Source organism: Passer domesticus, chromosome 3 (genome assembly GCF_036417665.1).
Source record: "Passer domesticus isolate bPasDom1 chromosome 3, bPasDom1.hap1, whole genome shotgun sequence".
In the NCBI taxonomy this organism is placed as follows: domain Eukaryota; kingdom Metazoa; phylum Chordata; class Aves; order Passeriformes; family Passeridae; genus Passer; species Passer domesticus.
Window position 1 is genome coordinate 45042962 of NC_087476.1, and position 20243 is coordinate 45063204.

Consider the following 20243-nt stretch of genomic DNA (forward strand, 5'->3'; position numbering starts at 1 on the left):
TGCCCCCACCACAAAATTAATGTCATTGCTGTACCTATTTTGACAGCTTCTGATTGTCAAATTGCACAATGCAAGATGACCTTTAATGTAAGGTTATTAAATTGACCAAAAATAAAGAATCATAGAATAGTTTGCGTTGACCTCAAATATCGTCTAGTTCCAAGCCCCTGCCTTGGGTAGGGACACCTTCCTCTAGACCAAGCTGCTCAATCCAAACTACCCTTGAACACTTCCAATGATGAGGCATCCACAGCATCTCTGGCAACCCGTGCCAGTGTCTCCCCACTCTCACCAGCAAAGAATTTCTTATCTAAAACCACCCTCTTTCAGTTTAAACCAAACATATGACATTAAAGTAGTCAATCCCAAATTTAAATGCAAATTGGAGTCGCTTGGCAAGGACTGGCATACAGCTGGGTCAAGCCACAACCTCTTCAGTAAGCTGCAGTTTCCAAGCTGAATTAAGGAATGTGCTTTGACTGGACAGCTGAATGCATGCCTGCAGGCACCTACTGGAGCATATCCCATGTTTTGGGCAGCAAACACCTCATTTGGCAGCTATCTACTTATCATATTTAAGGATGATCTCAAGGAAGCCATGAAAATAATTGACACCTGCTGGTTCTCAGGTATCAGCTAAATAGCCACAGAACAATGGATGCGAGCAAGGGATGCCACAAAGCAAAGTGCCACGCTCGAGAAGATTCCTACCAAGTGTCTTTCTTCAAAAGACCCGATTACAAAGTAAGCATAAATTGTGGCAGACGTTTTTGAGCTTGCAATAGTAACAAAAACATTTCAGAATATTTGAAAGACAGGAATGCATCACAAAATGAGACTTCTCATCCCACTATAAATTTAGGTTTCGCAAAGTATGATTTGTCCCCAAAATATTTCTTTAGATAGTACTAACACATGCCATTGCCTTTGTATGTTTAGAGAGCCCGGACTGATGAAGATCTATGACTAATTGGAGCACGTGATCCTTTTATGTACTGTGTCAAGGTTGATTTAAGTGAGAATTAGAACTAGCCCCAAAAGCAACTGCAGTTAAGTTTTAAGTCACTTAAAAGTATGGTGACAAATATAAACTTAAGCAAAGCACTCTCTCGAAAATTTCAATACCTAACTTCAATTTTATTCATCTTTACAAAACACACACAATACAAAACCAAACCAATGACACCTTTACATTTTCCAGTTGTTTCCCAGAGCAACACAGTTCTCTCTACATGCACAGTCATCAAAAACAAGGTCAATGCATTACATTTGCTAAATAAATAGTAAGTTGTAAAAGCAGTGACTTCACTTTAGACCAAAGACCAAAATTCTGAAACTATTTACTTTGAAATCCCCAAATTCATTACTGTTAATGGGCAGCTGTTGGGTACCATCTTCTCTTTAACACCATGTGCTGAGAGCACTGGCATGGAAGCAAGAGGAAATATTTGGTTCTTTGGTACAAATTTATGGCTACTGCCACTTTCAAACTTTGGAAATAATTTTAAGAAAAGCTGTTAAAGAAATACCAGACAAGTCCTCAACTATACCTATAATATATACCCACTTTTTTTCCAAATCTAGGGGAGGAATTTCTACCATACATAATGACAGCTATAAACTCTCTTCTGCTTTCACAAAATGATTGAGGCTGTAAGACATAATGATAATCCCTGGAAATTGTTAGTGGTACAGGTTGTTCAGATTTGGTTGATAAATAACCATTTCACATGCTAATAGAAAATTAGTTTACACCACTGTATTTCAAAATACTGTCTCCTTTTATTTTAATTTAAGTTAAAATCTAAAGTTCTGGGAACTTGAAAGCAATTTATTAAGAACAATGCATCTATAAATATTTATTTTACTGTCAAATTAAGAAAGTATCTCAGTGTATATTCAGAACTAGAGGAAAAGAAAACAGCTACATGAAGGTCATTTAGGTTGCAAAGTATATCATGTATACACTTTGTTCTTATTTCAGCTTTTACAAGAAGAACTATAGGTGTTGCTCATTTTACAGACTTCCAGTTCTGCTGCATAAAAAAAGCTTCTGCCGGTGTTATTTTGGTTTCATTTTGTACAAGAGAAAACTGTTTGCTAGTTGACTAATATATACATAGGCCATCTAAAAATGTATTTTTCAGAGCTTTAAAGTATTTTACAAAATCACAGAGGCACAGGTTTGGTTTTTTTTAGAAAACATTATCCAAATTTAAAGAAAAAATAAATCTAAGCTAGCACACAACATCCTTATCTGCTCACATCCCCTCTCATACTTGATTTTGTTATGGAGTACAACTTCCAGCACCACTTGCAATAGTCCTGGGAAACATCTTTCCTAAAACCAAAATTCTGACTAGGAGGCTATCAATGCTCATTAAAGGAGTTTTGGTCTAGTGAATATCAACCAGAAAGTATTGTTTAATAGTAAAAAAATGGTGACCAGTTTGGCATAAAAAAATTGCCTTGACTATGTTTGGTGCAAAAAAGGAATAACATCCAAGTCTTTGCTTCCTTACACTGCAAGGAACCATCTTCTGAGTAACTGCCTGTTTACAGTGGGGAAAAAAATGCTTAAACATTATATTTCAATTAAATTATCATTTCTCTGGCAATTACAGCTAAGCACCTGCCCCTACAACTTCAAGAATAAAACTACATAGCAGGCTGAAGAGCATAGAATTCTGATATGGAGAAATATAAGAAATATGCAAAGAAATAATGGCAAATAAATTATTTTAAAAAGAAAAGGCAATCATAAGAGAAAAAAGTGTAGAAGTGCAAATGGAAAGAACACAAGTCTTATACTAAACGCTTTGCTACTGAAAATGAACCACATCTTCAAGAAAAGGTTTTCAAGTGCAGTTAAGGAGAAACTTTAATTGCAAAAATTACAAGCAGGACACACACTCTCAGGTTTTCAGAGCAGAGCTTGGTAGCAACAGCATTTCAATCCTCAAAATAGAGAACTCTCTCATTACAAAAAGAGCAGAAGTGCATTTAAGCACTTTTAAATATCACAGGTTAAGTTTCCCAAACAACCAAAGACTTTATGACATATCACAGTGAAGAAACATATTTACTGGTTTTAATTATACAATTTTCTTTTCTTACCTTCCCTGCTTCGAGCCATTATTATTAGTTGGCAGATCACATTAATCATTTCTTGAAGTAGTGCAGGACTCTTCTTAAGGATAAACTGCTGATCTGCAAGATACAACTGGCTGCAATTATGCTATACTACTTTTAGGAAAAACAATCAGTTTACATGAACTGGACCATTTAATGGCATGGTCTTCACTGCTATTCATTCTTGTACTGCCACTTTATTCTCACTGACATATCCATCTATAACACTCCTTAAAAAAAACAGGAAAATGAAAGTGCTAAGAGGAAAGAAATTTTGTATACCAGCTTCCACACCAAATGAAACAATATTTATTAGATCCATCTTAAAAGAAGCAACAGGATGGCATAGACAATTTACCAGTCATATTAAAAATTGCATTAATGATTTAACTAATCACAGGTTAAAACCAGGATTTTTAATTTAGTGAAATTTAAGTGAAACACCTGTTTTGCAAAAAACATTATTTGCAATGTATCAATGAATATTGTGATACAGAATGCAGTTCTGTGAAGTTCTAAGTACAAACAGCAACTAAGGAAAAGAAAGATGCGATATTTTTAATGACCTTTTAAAACTGATTTGTTTTTTGAAAGGAACTGAAAAATTTGAAGCAAAGCACTTTCCCTGGTTTGTTGGTTTGCATTTGTTTTTTTTTATTTCCACGAAAATGCAGAACATCTCAACTCTGCTGGTCAGCCTAAAACTATGGCTTTCATGGATGAAACTTATGAAATGCATTTAGAAACATTTCGGTTTTAATATTTAAAAGTATTAAAAATTGCAAAACACACACCAAAGCTCACAGGTAACTGATATTTAAAGTTCTAATCTTGTCATCTTTACTTCACATAGTGGGCTAAAAACCTCCAAAAATAAATACACATGGAAATGCTATAGAGAGCATCATTATGCTGATCTTGGATTTCTTTGCTCTGAAAAGCAAATATACTTCATGTTTAACTTTTTATTCTATTACAAAAATCAAAAACAATTCACCTAAGCCATATTTGCAGCAAAAAGCTTTAAAGAGTAAAATATCAGTATTGCAGGGCTGCCAGCAGAGTGAGGAAATGGTAAGTAAATGCTCCAAAGGGTCATTAAAGTTGAAAAACTAAGCAGCTTGCATGGAGACTATTGAGCAGAGATCCATTCAACTCCTTATAGGACAATAATCAAAAGCACTGTAGAAGGCAGCATCTTGCTCTGTTCCAGTAATATCAGATTAGGGGAGAAGCCATTACCTTCTTCCAGGACCTCAGGAACTTGCATTCGGGCAAGATGAGTCAACAACAGAACTCTGGCTTTCAGACTGTAAGGGTAGGTGAGAGGAGGTTCATTCTTCTTTAAATTTATGCCACCAATTTCTCTGATTAGCTAAAATAAAACAGTTAAACACCTATTTTATTATATAATACAAGCAAATACAGGAGAAGAGTTCACAAGGGGAAAAAAAGCACGTTCACAAAAGCAGGAGTTTAAGTAACTTTTCCTTGGAAATTTCTGTAGAGATGAACATTAGCCATTTTATTCAAAACCCAGCTCCAAAAAGTTTAAAAGTGTCTTTATAAACCTTTTTTCAATGTCTGAATGGGTGGGTTGTAAAGATTTGCATGCAAGAAACTTGTCTTATGTAGTATTAAGTAAATTTGTATTGACAGATAAATGTTTTTAATAGCTGATTTTACTGCCAAAAATCTTACTTTGAAGACATTGAACTTAATATGCACAAGCAACAGCATCACCTTAAGACCTTTCCCCCATCTAAGACACAGCGAACTTCCCTAGGAAAAATTTCAGGTAAAACAGGAAGGAGATTTACAAGCCTGAAATCTCTGGTAGGCTGAAGATCAAGTATTTTAACTTCTTTATAAACCACACCATCTTGAAAAAAGCGTGGTGTTCTTTACTCAGGATGACCTTTCCTGTAACCCACAGGACCAAGACCCATGATTCAAACAGGTCTGAGTAACAGTAGCTCATGGCACAGAAGCTTCATTTTTTAAGCTCAAAAATTCCAAAATCTGAAGACAAAAAGAGAACTTTGGAAATCAACAGCTAAGCTACACCAACCACTCTTTCCCCACATTTGAAAAGAAGATCTTCTGACTCTCTGCTTATAAGAAACTTGTAAGAAGCTTCTTATAAGCACATCCTGGTGTAACCCCAGATCAAGAGCAGTAAAACTTAGAAAAGATGATTTTGTGAAAAATGGGAATATTGATCATGGCCCCAAAAGCAGGATACACTAACAGAAGTTATTAGAAATACCCTTCTGTGTTGATGCTTTTGTTAATTGTTAATTTTTTCTGACTGCCATACAGTCAGAAAAAAACACAGATGACACTGAATGACTCAGATGACACTGGACCTTTAGAAAGGGAACAAAATCTGTTATAAAATGCAAAGTCATGCACTTGCATACTAACAAGAACAGCAGCTCTTGTTAACAGATGGGAACCTGTTAGCTGGAAAACAGAGATACCTAAGATGGGTAAAGTCTGAAAACTTACTGATCCCACTCTAGTTGTACTAAACCACCATATAAAACAGCTGTGGGAAAGAATATGCTGAAAGTCATTCCCTGCAAAAACACAGGAACAGTGGTGCCACCAACTTAGGCACTGTTAAGACTTAACATGGAATACGGTGGACAATTCTAAGCAGATAAAAAATAATGTAAAATTTAGAAATCTATCAACTGGGAACAGCACCCTGTTCAGCACATAGCAGGAGGAACAAAATGAGCCTTTTGGAAAACAGAGGAATGAAAGACAGCAGTTTTTCTAGTTTAGCAAAACAAAGACAAAAAGATGACTAATGGGCTATTGCTTGTGTCTACAGATGCATAAGGATATACACAGCAAGAATAGTTTAGACTCCAGAATAGTGATGATAAAAACCAAGGATACAATTTAGTCACAAATAAGACTCCTAATCACTAGAACAGCAAGTTCTGGAACAGCTTCTCAGCAGGATATGGTTACAGAAGGCTTGACTGCTTTTTAAATAATGAATGATTAAATGTAAAAGGCCTTGCAGAATGCCAATGCTGGCAACAGCATGGGTGAAGAACCATTGATCAAGGTCTTTTCCAGCCTTTTGCTCTCATTGCTGAAAAACACCACTTTACTGCAATTCCATCTTCTACTCAAAGTCCACCACATGATAAAGAATTTGTAAAAGAGACAAAGACAATTAAGTAAAAGAAAATAGATTGACTCTTAATTTAGGTCACATTTAAAACACAAAAACTCAACTCTGTGCATGCAAAGGTTAAATCAGTGAGACTATTTCCCCCTCTTTTTGCCAACTCAAATTATTTTTATTAGAGCATTTTGTGTACTGTGTTTTAAACCTCTTAAATCAAAGCATTAGTTTCTGATAAATAAGACCTTATAATACTCTGCTAGTAAAAATTATTTGCCACAATATGTATTTATGGCATCTCTGACGTCATTGGAAACACTAAATGGAAATTAATATAAAAGGCAATCAGAGGGGAACAGATATTCACGGAGGAATCTTCATGATATTCAAAGACATTACTAATTCAGACATCAGATAATAATTTTATTTTACTGGTAACACACTCAACTAGATTAGTGTTAACAAAAGAACATCAAATGGTGATCACCTCTTTATGTTAATTTTCAAAATTTTTAAGGATTAGCACTCTAATTTCCTATTTACTTTACCCCTCCCCAAAAGTCCAATACAGCAGCCTATATACTAAACCAATTCCATTTAAAATAAGTATTAGCACCATTAATGCTATCTTTTCTTTTTAAAAAGTTAAAATCAAGTCTAGCTTCTAACTCCTATTTCTGAAGGGATACAGCTGTCTCTGTACAAAGATAATGCCTGAAGAACTTGAATTCTGTCAGCTGGTCACCCAGAAGCATCACCTCCCTCTTCCCTTGAAGGGGTCAGGGGTCTGGACATGACTGACCTGAGGTATCTGGATGTTGTCCGCTGGTCTGCTCGTTGCATCTTTATTGTACTGAGGGTCAAATTCAGAGGCTCCTGCTAAAACCATAATAAGCCCTGCAAAGATAATTGGAGTGGGACAAAGAAAATGTCAACATCCTAAGCCACCAACTGATTTCTTCAGAACCTTCAGCCATAAAACTTACTCCCATTCCTCCCCCAACAACCATGAATAACCATGTCCTTTACTTAATGGATCAGTTACTACTGCCACAGGGCAGAGGAGGCAGGAATCAATGTCTGGCACAAAACAAAAGAGATGATTCAAGGCTCAATTCTGCATGGTATGAAGTCCAGCATTTGACACTTACTGTCTTGAAAAAAACATAATTAGACTTCATTAGGACTAGCAGACATCATTGCACAGCACTTTGACTACTACATGCTCACAGAACCATTCCTCTCAGCAACCCATGTGCCTGCAGCAGTATCATAATGTGTATGGAAGAGGGAGGCAGGAAGGATAAAATTTCAGCTCCATTTTCTGCTCAGTCAGCATTGAAAATTCACCAAAAAATTACTGTAATTATGAGAAAAGCAGTCCAATAAATAATCCTACAAATTGCACAAAGATGATGGACCGCTCTTTTCTTAATATGATTAGAAAAATTCATATTACCACAAAACATTCTGTAATGTAATTAAAAAATGAAAGCCCTAGACAACTGGATATTTTAGTCCCATTGTGAGCTTCCTGCTCATGAACATACCAGACCCCTCAGTCACAGACAGAGAGCTCACACACTGATTTGCTCCAGTTAAAGTAACTTTTTCTGCAGTAGTTACTCAAGCTTCCTTCTTATATTTTGAGCAAGTGCTCTTACGAGCAAGTCAAAGTTATTTTCGCCTACCTGCAGTACCCAGTGAATTCAGACTGGTAACAATGAGTCAAGTTCCCTTAGCATCAATTTTCATTTCCATGGTCAATTATCTATTCACTTCCTCAGCACAGCATATTGAAGACTTTCAGATGACTATAAATATCTTCCCATTATTTACGATCAACAACTGAAAATCTCCAGGAAAGGAGATTCTGAAAATTTGTTTGTCCTGAAGCTTGAAAAAATACCTTAAAACAAGGCAAGGTATACAGATTTATCTCATCATTTTCCTAGCCTGGTTTGATTACACTTGCTGACACTGACAGACCACCCTACAGTGGAATTCACAACCAAGCAAAAGCCTTACATGATCACTGTGTGCTTTGTCTAAGCCACCTCAGCTGCACCTCAGTTTTCATTCAGACTGCACAACTGACCTCAGTAGAAAAAACTGACCTGGAACTACCTAGAAGTGTTAAGTCCTTAAATAAGACCACTTAAACCTAGAGTTCACTTTTTACCCAATCTTTTGGAGGGACAAAGAAAGCCTCAAAGCAGGCTTCTGAGCAGATTCAATAGGAAACAAATTACTGTGAAGAACAAGTCTGACAAAAAGAAAGTGATCTCCCTAAACTTCTAAAGTCTCACCTACTCTCTCTTTTCTCACCTAGCTGGAGACAGGAAAAAGCATAAGAGTATGACAAAAGAGTCTAAAACGGTCTGAACTAATCCCATACACAAACTCATGTGCTGTGAATAAAAGGTAACATCCTTCCACATTCTTATTCCCTACACCATTTGAAGGATCTGCAAAGCATTTCTGTTCTGTAGGACAAGGATGGGTCAAGAACAGATTTCAGCAATCTTCCAGAAAATTTAAAGCTGAAAACCAGTGCAATTTAAAGGAGTAAGAAAATATATTTATGAACCCTTTTCTAGAAGGTTTTGGGAGTTCCTCTATTCTGTTTTTCAATTGCTCTGAGCATGCAATCTAGTTAAATCCAATCTAGAACTAAGTAGTACTGTGCCAATTCTTCAGGCTCATTCTAGCCCCCAAACTGTAAGATACAATTTTGCAACAACAAAGTACACCTACAATTTTCCCCCCAAAAATGGGGGGGGTCCTTTAAAATCAGGTAGTAGACAAGAAAAGTAAGTATATTGAAAGCTACAAACAAGTAACAAAATAACATAAAATTGATAGCAATTTTTTAACAGAAATTTAGCTCTCTATTCTAACATGTAAAAACAAGAAATGCTATTGCATTCTTTATGCATACAAAAATTTCATGAAGTCCCTGAATTTCCAAAGCCTGTTTTTTTACACTAGCAGAAGAAAATACACAGAGGTTGGCTCCCACTGGCAACTGAAGGCTACAGGCAGATCCATATTTTTCCCAACATACAATACCTCTTTTTCTTTTTTTTCCATGTATAGATAGACATAAATATAGATCTAGACAATTCCCTCTCCCAAACATTTACTTCTTACAGAGTATTCTTCACCTGCAATGGAATTAAGTTTTAAAACCACTCTAAAGGAACCAAAAGCATTACTTTAACCTAATTAAGGCCTACAAAATAGAAGTATTTTAACGTCAGCAGACTGACACTTCCAGAGGAACACATCTACAGTTCAAGTTGCCTTTTACTTACGTTTCATGTCCATGTTCCGGGTCTTATAGACAAAATATGTATATATTTGAGTTGTCCGAATGAGAATCTGATCTCCGCTGTATCGTATCGATCGGTACCACCAGGAACCCTGAAATATTCAACAAGAACAGACTGGCATCTGATGCCAGCTACAAGAAAGCATCAAACCAGACATACTGCATGACCTCATGTCTGTCAACAACCAGGTAACTCAGCCCAACTTATATTATCTATGTTGAGGTGAATGGAATTTCAGAAAGGAGAGGGAAACAAAAATATATTTGCTGACACAAACTTTAAAAGCACACTGATAAATTCATCTGAGAAAATCCAATGTTAAACATTTTTAAATGACCTCTAGCCTAGAGACATTTTTGCCAGCACATACACCTGCACACATATACACTGCTTGGTTTATTTCTGGTGTTGTTTTAATAAATCCACTAGACAGTAAATTCATTTGATTTACCACTTCCTATACATGATATGGTAACTCCTTACAGGGCAACTCATCATTCAAATATAGTTTAGGCAGGCCAAGACCAAACCAAGAATAAAGATTTCTTTCACTATGAGAAAATTTGCAAAACTGTGATTTAAGTCATCTGACCACAAAATGGTTTTCACAAGAGGAATCTGGAGGTGGCATGGGCCCTCACTGTAAATTTTCAGAATTAAGCCATACACCTTCAGGTTGACAGAGGAAGAACAACACTGGTAACTGCCTAATTAGCATTACACCAGTGACTCAAATTACAGAACTCACTCTACAATGGTTGTACTCTCTTATATATTTTCAGAAAAATGGTGTGCTGGGTTATAAACTAAAATCTGTTCATTAAACTCCTCCCTGTAAGCAAAGCTCATTTAACATAAGAAAACACATCAAAGATACTCTTCAATCTACTGTGAAATTTACTATCAATGAAAAGCAACTAGCAGTAAAGTAGTTAAGTGATGCTTACTACTATTAGTTTAATAATAGTGAATTCCCCCATTATGGAAAGAATTCTGCAATCTACTTAATTATTTGGGAATACTCAAGACTGGCTCCAACAAATTTTTTAATAAATTAGGTTCAATTCCTCCAAGAATAGATGAATGCTGACACAATATATAACACAATTTTCTACAATGTTTTTCTTCATAAAAAATGAATTATAATCCCACAGCTATCAAATATTTGTACAGGTACAGTTATTGGAAGAAAAATGTACCTGGCCAGTCCAAATGTACATGAAAAAGGCTGCCTTAACTGCTTCTGCAGATACAGCTCCTGCCTCTTGCCTCATGTACAGGACATTATTTAGGTCAGTGGAAGTCTGGAAAGAACTACTTATCAGTACTGCCCTTTTTCATTAATCTGGATTCAAAGGGTGGAAGTAGCCTTACTTTATTTTAGATGCTCATCAAACATAGGATGACTACACTGCAGTTAAGATTGCCTTCTTTATTGATTCATGAAAGAGAAACAGACTCATTAAAGGCATGAACTGTCTTGTATGTCTACTTTCAAAAGAAATTATAAAATAACTTGGTCCGTAAAAATGACTATTCCTCTTCACTGACCTATAAAAAGAAATTTAGAGTGACAAGTCTGAACATACAAGTCTACATCTGGTATGGGGCAAGAAGAGGCAGAACATTTTTTCTGTGCTCAGAACATTTGTTTGTACCAATAGCAAGGTTGTTTTCCTTTCACTTAAGCTATGATAAACCTGGTGTAATTCACTAAAAGTATCTGTATATAAAAAAGCATCAACTGAATCCTAAAAGGAAAGGCATAAAAAAATTTGCATCCTGGATTATAGCCTTTTTATTCAACTATTTGTTGAAGTCAGCACATTTAATCTTCTAAACTAAATTTTCAATTACACAGAAAGACTCAAAGGGAAGGAATAATGTCTGAGTCTCTGCACAGCCTGATGCAAGCAGCTGCCAAGACCTCGGGACACTTTTTCAAATGAAAAAATCTTCTTTTCAATAACATGAGGGCCTTTTGGCATCAGTTTTCTAAGTCTTGCTTCATGCCACACCCCAAATGCACAATCACTGGGTAAGGAAAATTGTTCAAAAGCAATACTGTAGGGCAAACCCAAGCCCTGAAATAACACTCACCTACCAATTGATTCCTCACACAAAGCAATGTCAAGGGCAGACATCTCATGGTGTACAGAAGATCAATAAAAACTGAAGTTATTTAAACAAAGGCAGGCAGGAAAAACTAAATCAACCACCTCCTTCACCTGCAGTAATCATTCCAGCACCACCAGCTAGAGACATCTCAGTCTAACACCACTGAATATCCTCCTGAGCTCATCACCTCAATAATTTGATAAAGAAGCTACAAGACAAATTACATAACTTAATAATTCTTGTAATATCCAGTATTTTCCCTGGAGTGCCCTCTCTATCATGGCACTGCATTTTTCTGGAAAATCTATAGCAGCTACACTTTTTTCACAAAAAAGCACCACCTTTTAAAGAACAGCTCACTTGAACTCTCTATGAAAGGTAAGAATGAGAACTCTAAGACAACTTTGCTTACAACTTGGTTACAGAGAGTAGAATATCAGATACTACTTACCACAACAACTGGAAGAATAACCATAAATGCTAATCCGTATACAAACAACACCTACAGAAAAAATACAAAACATACTGTATTAGATACTGTGGCTATGTAATACCACTCTTGTTTAATCTTTAATCTAAAATAGTCAAGTAGTATTACCACAAGCTTACTAAAAATTACCATAAACTTATTGCATAATAGTGTCATTATTTCTGAAGAGCAACTTACAAGTAATATAACTAGGTATGGCTTATAAATAAGGAGTGTCAGTTTAGTGTGATTCACATATGAATCAGTTTAAATGATTCACACACTGTCACAGGTCAGTTTCTTTAATAAATAAAAAGTTGGCAGCAAGACTGTGATGCAATGGACAGACGATCAAAAGAAACCAAGTGGTTAAGGAAAACACCTTGCAGCAGCAAATACAACAGGAAGAACATTTAGATACTGTCTGATCAGAGCATCACTATCAAACCAAATGGGAACTAGAGAAGGCCAGCACAGCTCTGTGTTTCCCTGCAAGAGTGAACACACACTTTGTAGCAGGGGTGACCACAGAAGAACCTCATTGGAATGAGATCCATCCAAACATATTCATACTTTACTCTCAAAGGTTAGATTTAAGCTAATCTAACACTCACGACTCCTGAAATTTGCTTCAAAGATGTGCACTTGAACCAAAGTATTAATGTGTTTTGAAAATGTGCAGTATTAAACAAATGGGTTTTTTTCCAAAAACACTTGAAAGTTCACCTTAAAATCTTGAGCTAAGCAAGCTGACTCACCCAAATTGAATTTTTCTGATCCACAATCCAAGCTGGCAAAGCTATACCGAAGCTTGTAGCTGTAGAATGAAAGAAAATAAGTTCACTATAAAATACTGAGAAACATTTTTGAAGTCACATTACGTCTAACAAAAAAACAAAACCACCAACCCACAAAAAACCCGCTCGTGTTTATTACTTCAATAAGCAAAATTTTAACAAATGCAGCAAAATCAAGCAACAAATTAGAAATATGCCAAGTATGCAATAACAGGACTTAAAACCAACACCTGAAATACCAAATAGTTCAGCTTAACATATTGCAGTGAAATAGACAGGCAAGATTTGTTTATATATATATAAATTTGAAAGATTTGTGAGTTTTGCATTGCAGAGTTTTCAGCAGTTTAAATACACACAGTCAAGTAAGCATATGAACTGCAAGAAAATGGTCTGAGCAAATTACTTCTATGGGTAGTTCTATTGGTTTATCCACCTAAGAAAATCTTCTAATCTGTAAACTGTAAACCCAAAACCCTCTGTCAGTTCAAATTTTTGTGTGATTGGTAAGAAAGAAAGAGGAACACTCTCCAATTTAAAAGAAGTTAGGCTACAGAAAACAGAAGACATGATTCTCTAACATCTCCAGTATACAGATCTGAATAGAGAGTAGCATAAAATAGCTTTTCAGACACAAGTGCTAATAAATTAAATTTTGCAAACACTATCTAGCCCAACACCAAGAGTTTCATGAAACCAACGGGGGAAAGAAGGGAAAGTAAGACTACAAGATTTCTAGGACCTGCTTAAAATAAAACCAACATGTTTTCCTTAGTACTAGCAGTTCTCCATGAGGAGCAATGCCTTAAATAAGGATGGGCTAGGATCCCTCTGCAGGTAGGCACTACACTGAGGCCATCTCCAACAGACTGTGACAGCCATCAATTCACATAAACAGTTATTATCCACAAGCCTAATGGGACTTCTCTAAGTTGAAAATTACTATTCCTTGAGTCTCCAATCAAACATCTGACAAGCATGACCACACCTCAGCCTCAGGAGTTCAACCAGATGATACCCAGTGAATTTACTACATTAAGTTATAGGAAATGCCTTGCTCTGGAGAAGGAAGATCTCCGGACTCTAATCTGTTAACGATTACAGATTTTTAGGAGAATCCACTAAAAATCTGTTTTTTACTGATGGAGAAAATTTCAGTTTACTACAATATTTTTGACCTTTAGGATTGTAGCCTCAAATTGCTCCAGGAACAGAAGTAGTTCAGTAAAAAGCTCTTTCTCTTCTGGTCTGAGGGTGTCCTTGCCCCCACTCATGCTCACTGAGCTGAAGCACCAGCAAATACCAAGGGGAAATAGGCTTTAATCATAAGGCACTTTATACTCTATATATAGACTACCTTTATATTCTTCAAATCTCCCTCACCTGCTTGTAAACACTCTTTGAATGATTTTGCATTTACTTTAGTAAAGCAGCAAGTCACGCAAATACAAAAAACCCTTGTTTGCCTGCCCCTGGGCTCACACTGCCTCAGCTGGATAGAGAGGAATGCTGCTCCCTGCTCCTGTGTGCTGGGCACAGAGGGTGGGATGCAGCACACTGAACTCAGTTGGGCATGTCTAACCCCAGATGTGCTTCATCTCAGCCCAGGAAATGCCTCCACAAGGGACTGTATTCATCCTTTGTGTATACAGAACTAGAGACTAGAATACTTAGCTCAGGTACATGTTTTTATACCACAGATGTATAAACACAGAGAAATAAATGCGAAAGCCCCTCACACTTCAATGTGGAACAAGATTAGAGAATAGAGGAGAGAGAGAAAATTTCAGGGACTTCTTCCACTCTTCAGATGTCTCAAAGAATAATGAGAGGCCTATAAATAAACCAGAGAATTCTACTTCCACTGGAGTCTGAGGTAAGTTTCCAGAAAACCAGGAGGCTTAACACTCACAGTACGAACTGCTACTCTGCCAAAAAATCATTTTATTTTGCCCTCTGGGAATCCAAAGTCTCTTAGGTTTGTGAATACAATCACTAAGCCAGCCAAGGATATTTGTGCCTTCTCAAGTTTTGGCTGAGTTTTCTTTTAAGTTACAGCTTCAGGTCCATTCAAGGACACTGACACAACTGCCTAACCTCAAATCCTTGCCTTGTCAACGCTGAGTAGCTTATGGATGTGAAAAACAATTTAGCATCCAGAAAGGCCCTAGCAAAGCTATTAAAATTTACAGTACCATTTTGCTGACATTATGACAGCATTTCTGAAGAAAGATTTTATCTGTATTTTCTAGCAAGAGAGATAGAGACCTCTTACTTGCCTAGCAAGAGAGATAGAGACCTCTTACTTGCCAAGCAAAGGAAGTACTAGAAGCTAGGAGCTTATAGCAATCTGTTATACTATAAAACACAGCGATTAAAGAAGCTGATCCACCTCCTTAGTCCATCAGAAATGCCTTTGTCAGACTGTGATAGAGTTGGCAAAGCTGGTTTTTCTGAAGGAAGAGGGAAGATTCTTGTTTCTTTGAAACACCAGTTCAAGGACTGGGGTTGGCTTTTTTAACTTTAAAAATTTTTAACTTTAAAAATGAATTTTAACTTTAAAACTTTAAAAAATAATTATGGGTGGATATAATTCAGAAGAAGAATTTACAACACAGATGAGAGAGTATCCTCATGTCATCCTGTAACTTCAGAATTAAGTTACAAATTCCACTTCTTATTTCCAATCTGACTGTAACTCATTCTACACAGATATGTTGTATATAACTTGCCTTAACAAATGGCAGATTTCCATTTTGCCTGTAATGAGCATCAGCTAGAAATAGGCAACATTTTTCCTTAGCAGTCCACTTAAACAATCACAAAGGTGTTTTACAAGCAATTCACACAACTGCAATTCACACAACTGAAAACAGGGAAAAATTACTAACTTTCAGTCTTTAATTCATTTAGTTTGGATCACCTACTGTAAAACTTTAACACACCATCACCAGGATTATTTTCATGTAGCAACCTGCCCAGAAACAACATCCCCATGCACATCCTTTCAAAGTGTTTTTATTGCACTATGGCTAATTGTTGATTTTTCAATATATATCTCTAGTATTTGATCATAAATACCAAGAAATGTTTAAAATTGACAAGTTTCTGATAAGCAGTGTTCTATTTTTTGCTTATACCTCTATTCATATTGGCAAGTCTCCCTAGATACTTACTGAAGCTGACTAATTAAAAAAAATTCTTCTCTTTTTACCATAATAAAAAGTTTGAGAAGTGTAAACTAAACTCTTTCTTGCCTTTCCCTGTCACCACCCCCAGAGCCAGTTTCACAAGCAAAGAATTGGTCAGATGTGTTGCTTTAATCACAGGAGAAAGTTATTATATAAAGCTCTAACTGCTTCTTGACTGATCAGATATTACACATCTCAATGTGCAGCGATTACAGAACCTCTGCCATACACAATTGTTACCTTGTGGTCCATCTGGATTGCCAAATTCTTCCCAGTTTTTTCGTGACTCTTCATCAGTTAAGCTGGTTACAAGAAGAGATATTAAGTTAATACAGAAGACATTTCTCTAAACCAATAACAAAGAGAAACTTTAAAATGTGGCAGTCACACCACTCTTTAGAGGTAGTTTAGCAACCTTAACAGTTTCTGCTATTTTTTTTGTACGAAATCTAACAGGAAACAATACTGCTGTATTCCTTCTTGATACACAAGCAAATTCTTAAAGGACTCTTGACAGGAAATCAGACACAGAAGATGCACGTGCAGGAGATAGCACAATCACATCTCCCTTTCTCCTGACAGAGACTGCATACCCCTCAGCACCCCATATTTTTGGATGACAGGTTACAGCAAAGTAAATGTTGAAATAAAGAGATTGAAACTGATCTTATTTTTTGGAAGAAAGGTAAATATGGAAGACGGATCAGAAGCAGTTCATACAAGCCTTTTTCTTATTCTAGACCTTTAGCCTTTGACAGCCTGTGTTTGGTTGCTGTTGGGTTTTTTCCCTGTAACTCCCAAGTTTCATAATTTAATACTCTTTTATTAAATAAGACACCAACTCCTAAATCTTACAGTTTCTATACCTGTTCAGTAATGACAGTTCTTTGGCACTTGTATGCCACCTTGACAGATTCCATGTTACTAGAAGGAAGAATACTGCTTTAGAAAACAGAACACCCGGCTTTCACTGCATGGAAGATTTTGTCTCACGTAAGAAACCCAGTGAAGAAGTCAGGCCTCTCCTGATCATTTCTAAATCCCCCATTTGTTGACAAGCAGAATCACCAAATGGGCAGCTATCATATTCTTCCAAGACAGCATGGCTAAGGAACTTCACCATCATTTACCTCATAATACACCTCTGCCACTAGTCCATGCACTGGTGTTTGAACTATCAAACTGTAGCACCAAGTATTTGAGTACTGGCTAGCAAAGCAAATAACTTACATGTTTCAGGAGTTCAAAAAGGCAGACCAGATCTACTGAAGAGATCTTCAAAGTGATATAGATGTGTTTAAGCAAAAAGTATGATTTCCAAACTGCTCAAGTGAGCATAGTGTTGGTTCTCCCTCCCACCTCTTCCCAAACAGGACTCTCCATCAGTAAAATTAACCACACACACAACTGATTTCAAGGCAAAAATCGCCACTTCCTAGGTTCTCTGAGGATGTGACTGACCCAATAAACCCCAATAACTGAAGAAGTCTCAGAGGCAATGGGCAAGAGTGACATGCAGTGACCACAGTGACTCAGCACAGCTGCTGTAGAGGAGTTGACTCCACCTCAGCAAAGTCCACATGAAGATGGACTTTGTTTTACATAAAAAACCTATTAACAGCTGAGGGGGTCAATTGGTGGTATAAACATTTCTCTTTGAGTGCATAAAGAAACTATGAATGTCTCAAGTTTGAGACATCAGCATGGGAGGAGTAAATACCTGGCTCAGTCCACCAGAGTATAAAAACCAGACAACTAGAATTCTGTAGAGAACAATGGGCTCCAGCTGGCTTCAAGCCACACATGCCTTCCCATCAGCATCCTGACAGTGAGTATATTAGAGACACCAGTAACAGGAATCCCACTGGTATTGTGATTGAACTGTGTATTGAAATGCCTTTATTTTGATTTCCTTTATGCTAAATTCTTATATTAGACATCTCTCAGGTACTAAAAAAATTAAAATGCTGTAAGAGATAAGACCAAAAAACACTCTAGAGGAAAAGCAGATTCAAGGACTCAGCTTTTAAGAACCATACAGGAATTATGAAGCAGTCACCAAGTAAAAAAATCAGGACTGTATGGCAAGCATAACTGGAAAGGGATAGGGGCAAGCTGAGAGAAAAGAGATCCAGAATGAAAATATCCATTTCACTGGATGGAACAGTTAAATACTGTCTTTCACTCCTTGGCTTTACAACCAGGTGAAATGAACAGTACATACATTTTTTAAGCATTGCTTCAAAACTGCTGTAACAGAGTCGGTTGGTTAAAAACCACAATATCCATTTTGCTCTTTGCCATCTTTAAGATTTAATATGTGTTATACTGGAAACACTTTTCCTAGCTGACATGAAAGTTAACACAAAGAACAAACACCTTACAGTATTCTGACAGGTGCAAAACAAATTATCCTTCCTAACTCATGCAAAGCAAATACTCACTGCAGGAAGACATGTTTTGACTTTTGTTACATATCTGAACACAATTCTTCCTGCCTGCTTACACCATCCTTGCTCTTACTGTAAAGGCTGTCCTCCCCATAATATTACAATTCCCCTTTTTTCATAGGCAAAAAAGAAACTTACGCTGCATAGGCCTTAGCAATCCTCATGAACATAACTTCATCTCCTCCTTTATCTGGATGGTATTTCAGGGATAGTGCACGGTACTGTTTCTTTATTTCCGATATACTTGCTCCCTTCAAAAGGAAAGGTTTGCATTTATTAATAAATACCTTAAATAAAATTCATTTTTATATATAATCCTAATATACATTGTGTAGTATTTTTCTGAACCATTAACTGAAGAATTCTGTTCTAATATAGGACCATGAAACTATATTTCATTAAAACATTATTATTTTTCTGATAACATTCTTACAACCATTATGTTTTTAAATGAAGACAGAAGTTCAGAGTCTAACTAAAACACACTCAGATGACTGAACACTGGGTTTTATATGGATTATTTTGCTTGTCAATCCATAGGAACAAAAAAAAGGAAGGATTTCTTATCTGTTTGTCAAATCTTAAACATATTCATGAATACAAGGAAGTCTCAATTGCAATATTCTTTTATTTAAACATAGTTCATAGATCAAGTATGATGGTCCACTTGCAGTTTGTATGCAGAAATAAATCTGTCAGTCACCAAGAACAGCAGATTTCCCTGCCACTTAAACACCTTTGACTGGAGTCATCCTACTCATAAATTATTTCACACTTCTTGAACAAAGGGAATACATTACCTATACCTGAGAAAGATTGATTTTTATTCTACTCCAACATGTTTTTAAATGCCACCAACACAATCCCATGTGCATTAACTTCCAGCTTGGACTGTGAGCTTCACTACTCAAGACAACAAACAAAACTTTATAGTAAGTTCAGCTGAAGTTTTTTCTATATGTTATCTGCTAGTTTTTTACAACAATTACCACAAGACTTTTCAATATTTTGTGCCAGAGAAGCCTAGCACGCTGACCTTAACTGCATAATAAACACACAAGAATTTGTTCACAGTTCACTGTTTCAACAAATTTAAATCAGAAATTAAACTACACTGAAGCTTCACTTGCTGTTACTTTATCTCACTACCCTGAGGCTTCACTTGCTGTTACTTTATCTCATTTTATACAGTCTGCCATATTCTAACACTATTTTTTAAGAGCATGCCTAATTTAATGCACAGGATAAATTTACTCCATTATAAATTAGACTTCAACTAAAACCAGGTGTTTCAAGACTAGACAAAAAATGCCAGAGAGGGAGAAGATGCTAGAAAGTAGGGGGAAAAGAACAAAGGGAAAGAAAAAACCCCAAGCTGTTTGAGATATGTTTTCATGGCTCACATGAATGCTGCCTGTAAAAAAAAAAAAAACCTAATTTCTTCTCTCTGACACAGAAGGTGCACACAATCCCAGAAAAGTTGACAAGTTTTCCATCTACATTAATTTCTTACTTCTCATTTTCAAAAGCTAGGCTATGGAGGTTAGGCCTGACTTACAGAAATGCTTAGTTAGCAGCCTTGGACAGCTGGTGCCAGTCTGCT

The 20243-nt window shown here is 36.4% G+C and overlaps 1 protein-coding gene across 4 annotated transcripts in view; it reads right to left on the reverse strand.

The window, feature by feature from the left end:
* The window catches only part of SEC63 (SEC63 homolog, protein translocation regulator), a 54541-nt gene that overhangs the window by 17670 nt on the left and 16628 nt on the right, over window positions 1-20243 (reverse strand). For all 4 annotated transcript variants that reach the window (XM_064412850.1, XM_064412852.1, XM_064412853.1 and 1 more), the window contains 8 exons: window positions 18779-18891; window positions 16431-16492; window positions 12961-13019; window positions 12185-12235; window positions 9598-9706; window positions 7083-7177; window positions 4375-4507; window positions 3118-3210 (listed from right to left, as the gene is read on the reverse strand). In XM_064412850.1, the coding sequence (XP_064268920.1) occupies window positions 3118-3210; window positions 4375-4507; window positions 7083-7177; window positions 9598-9706; window positions 12185-12235; window positions 12961-13019; window positions 16431-16492; window positions 18779-18891 (715 nt within the window). The remainder of the gene's footprint in view (window positions 1-3117; window positions 3211-4374; window positions 4508-7082; window positions 7178-9597; window positions 9707-12184; window positions 12236-12960; window positions 13020-16430; window positions 16493-18778; window positions 18892-20243) is intronic.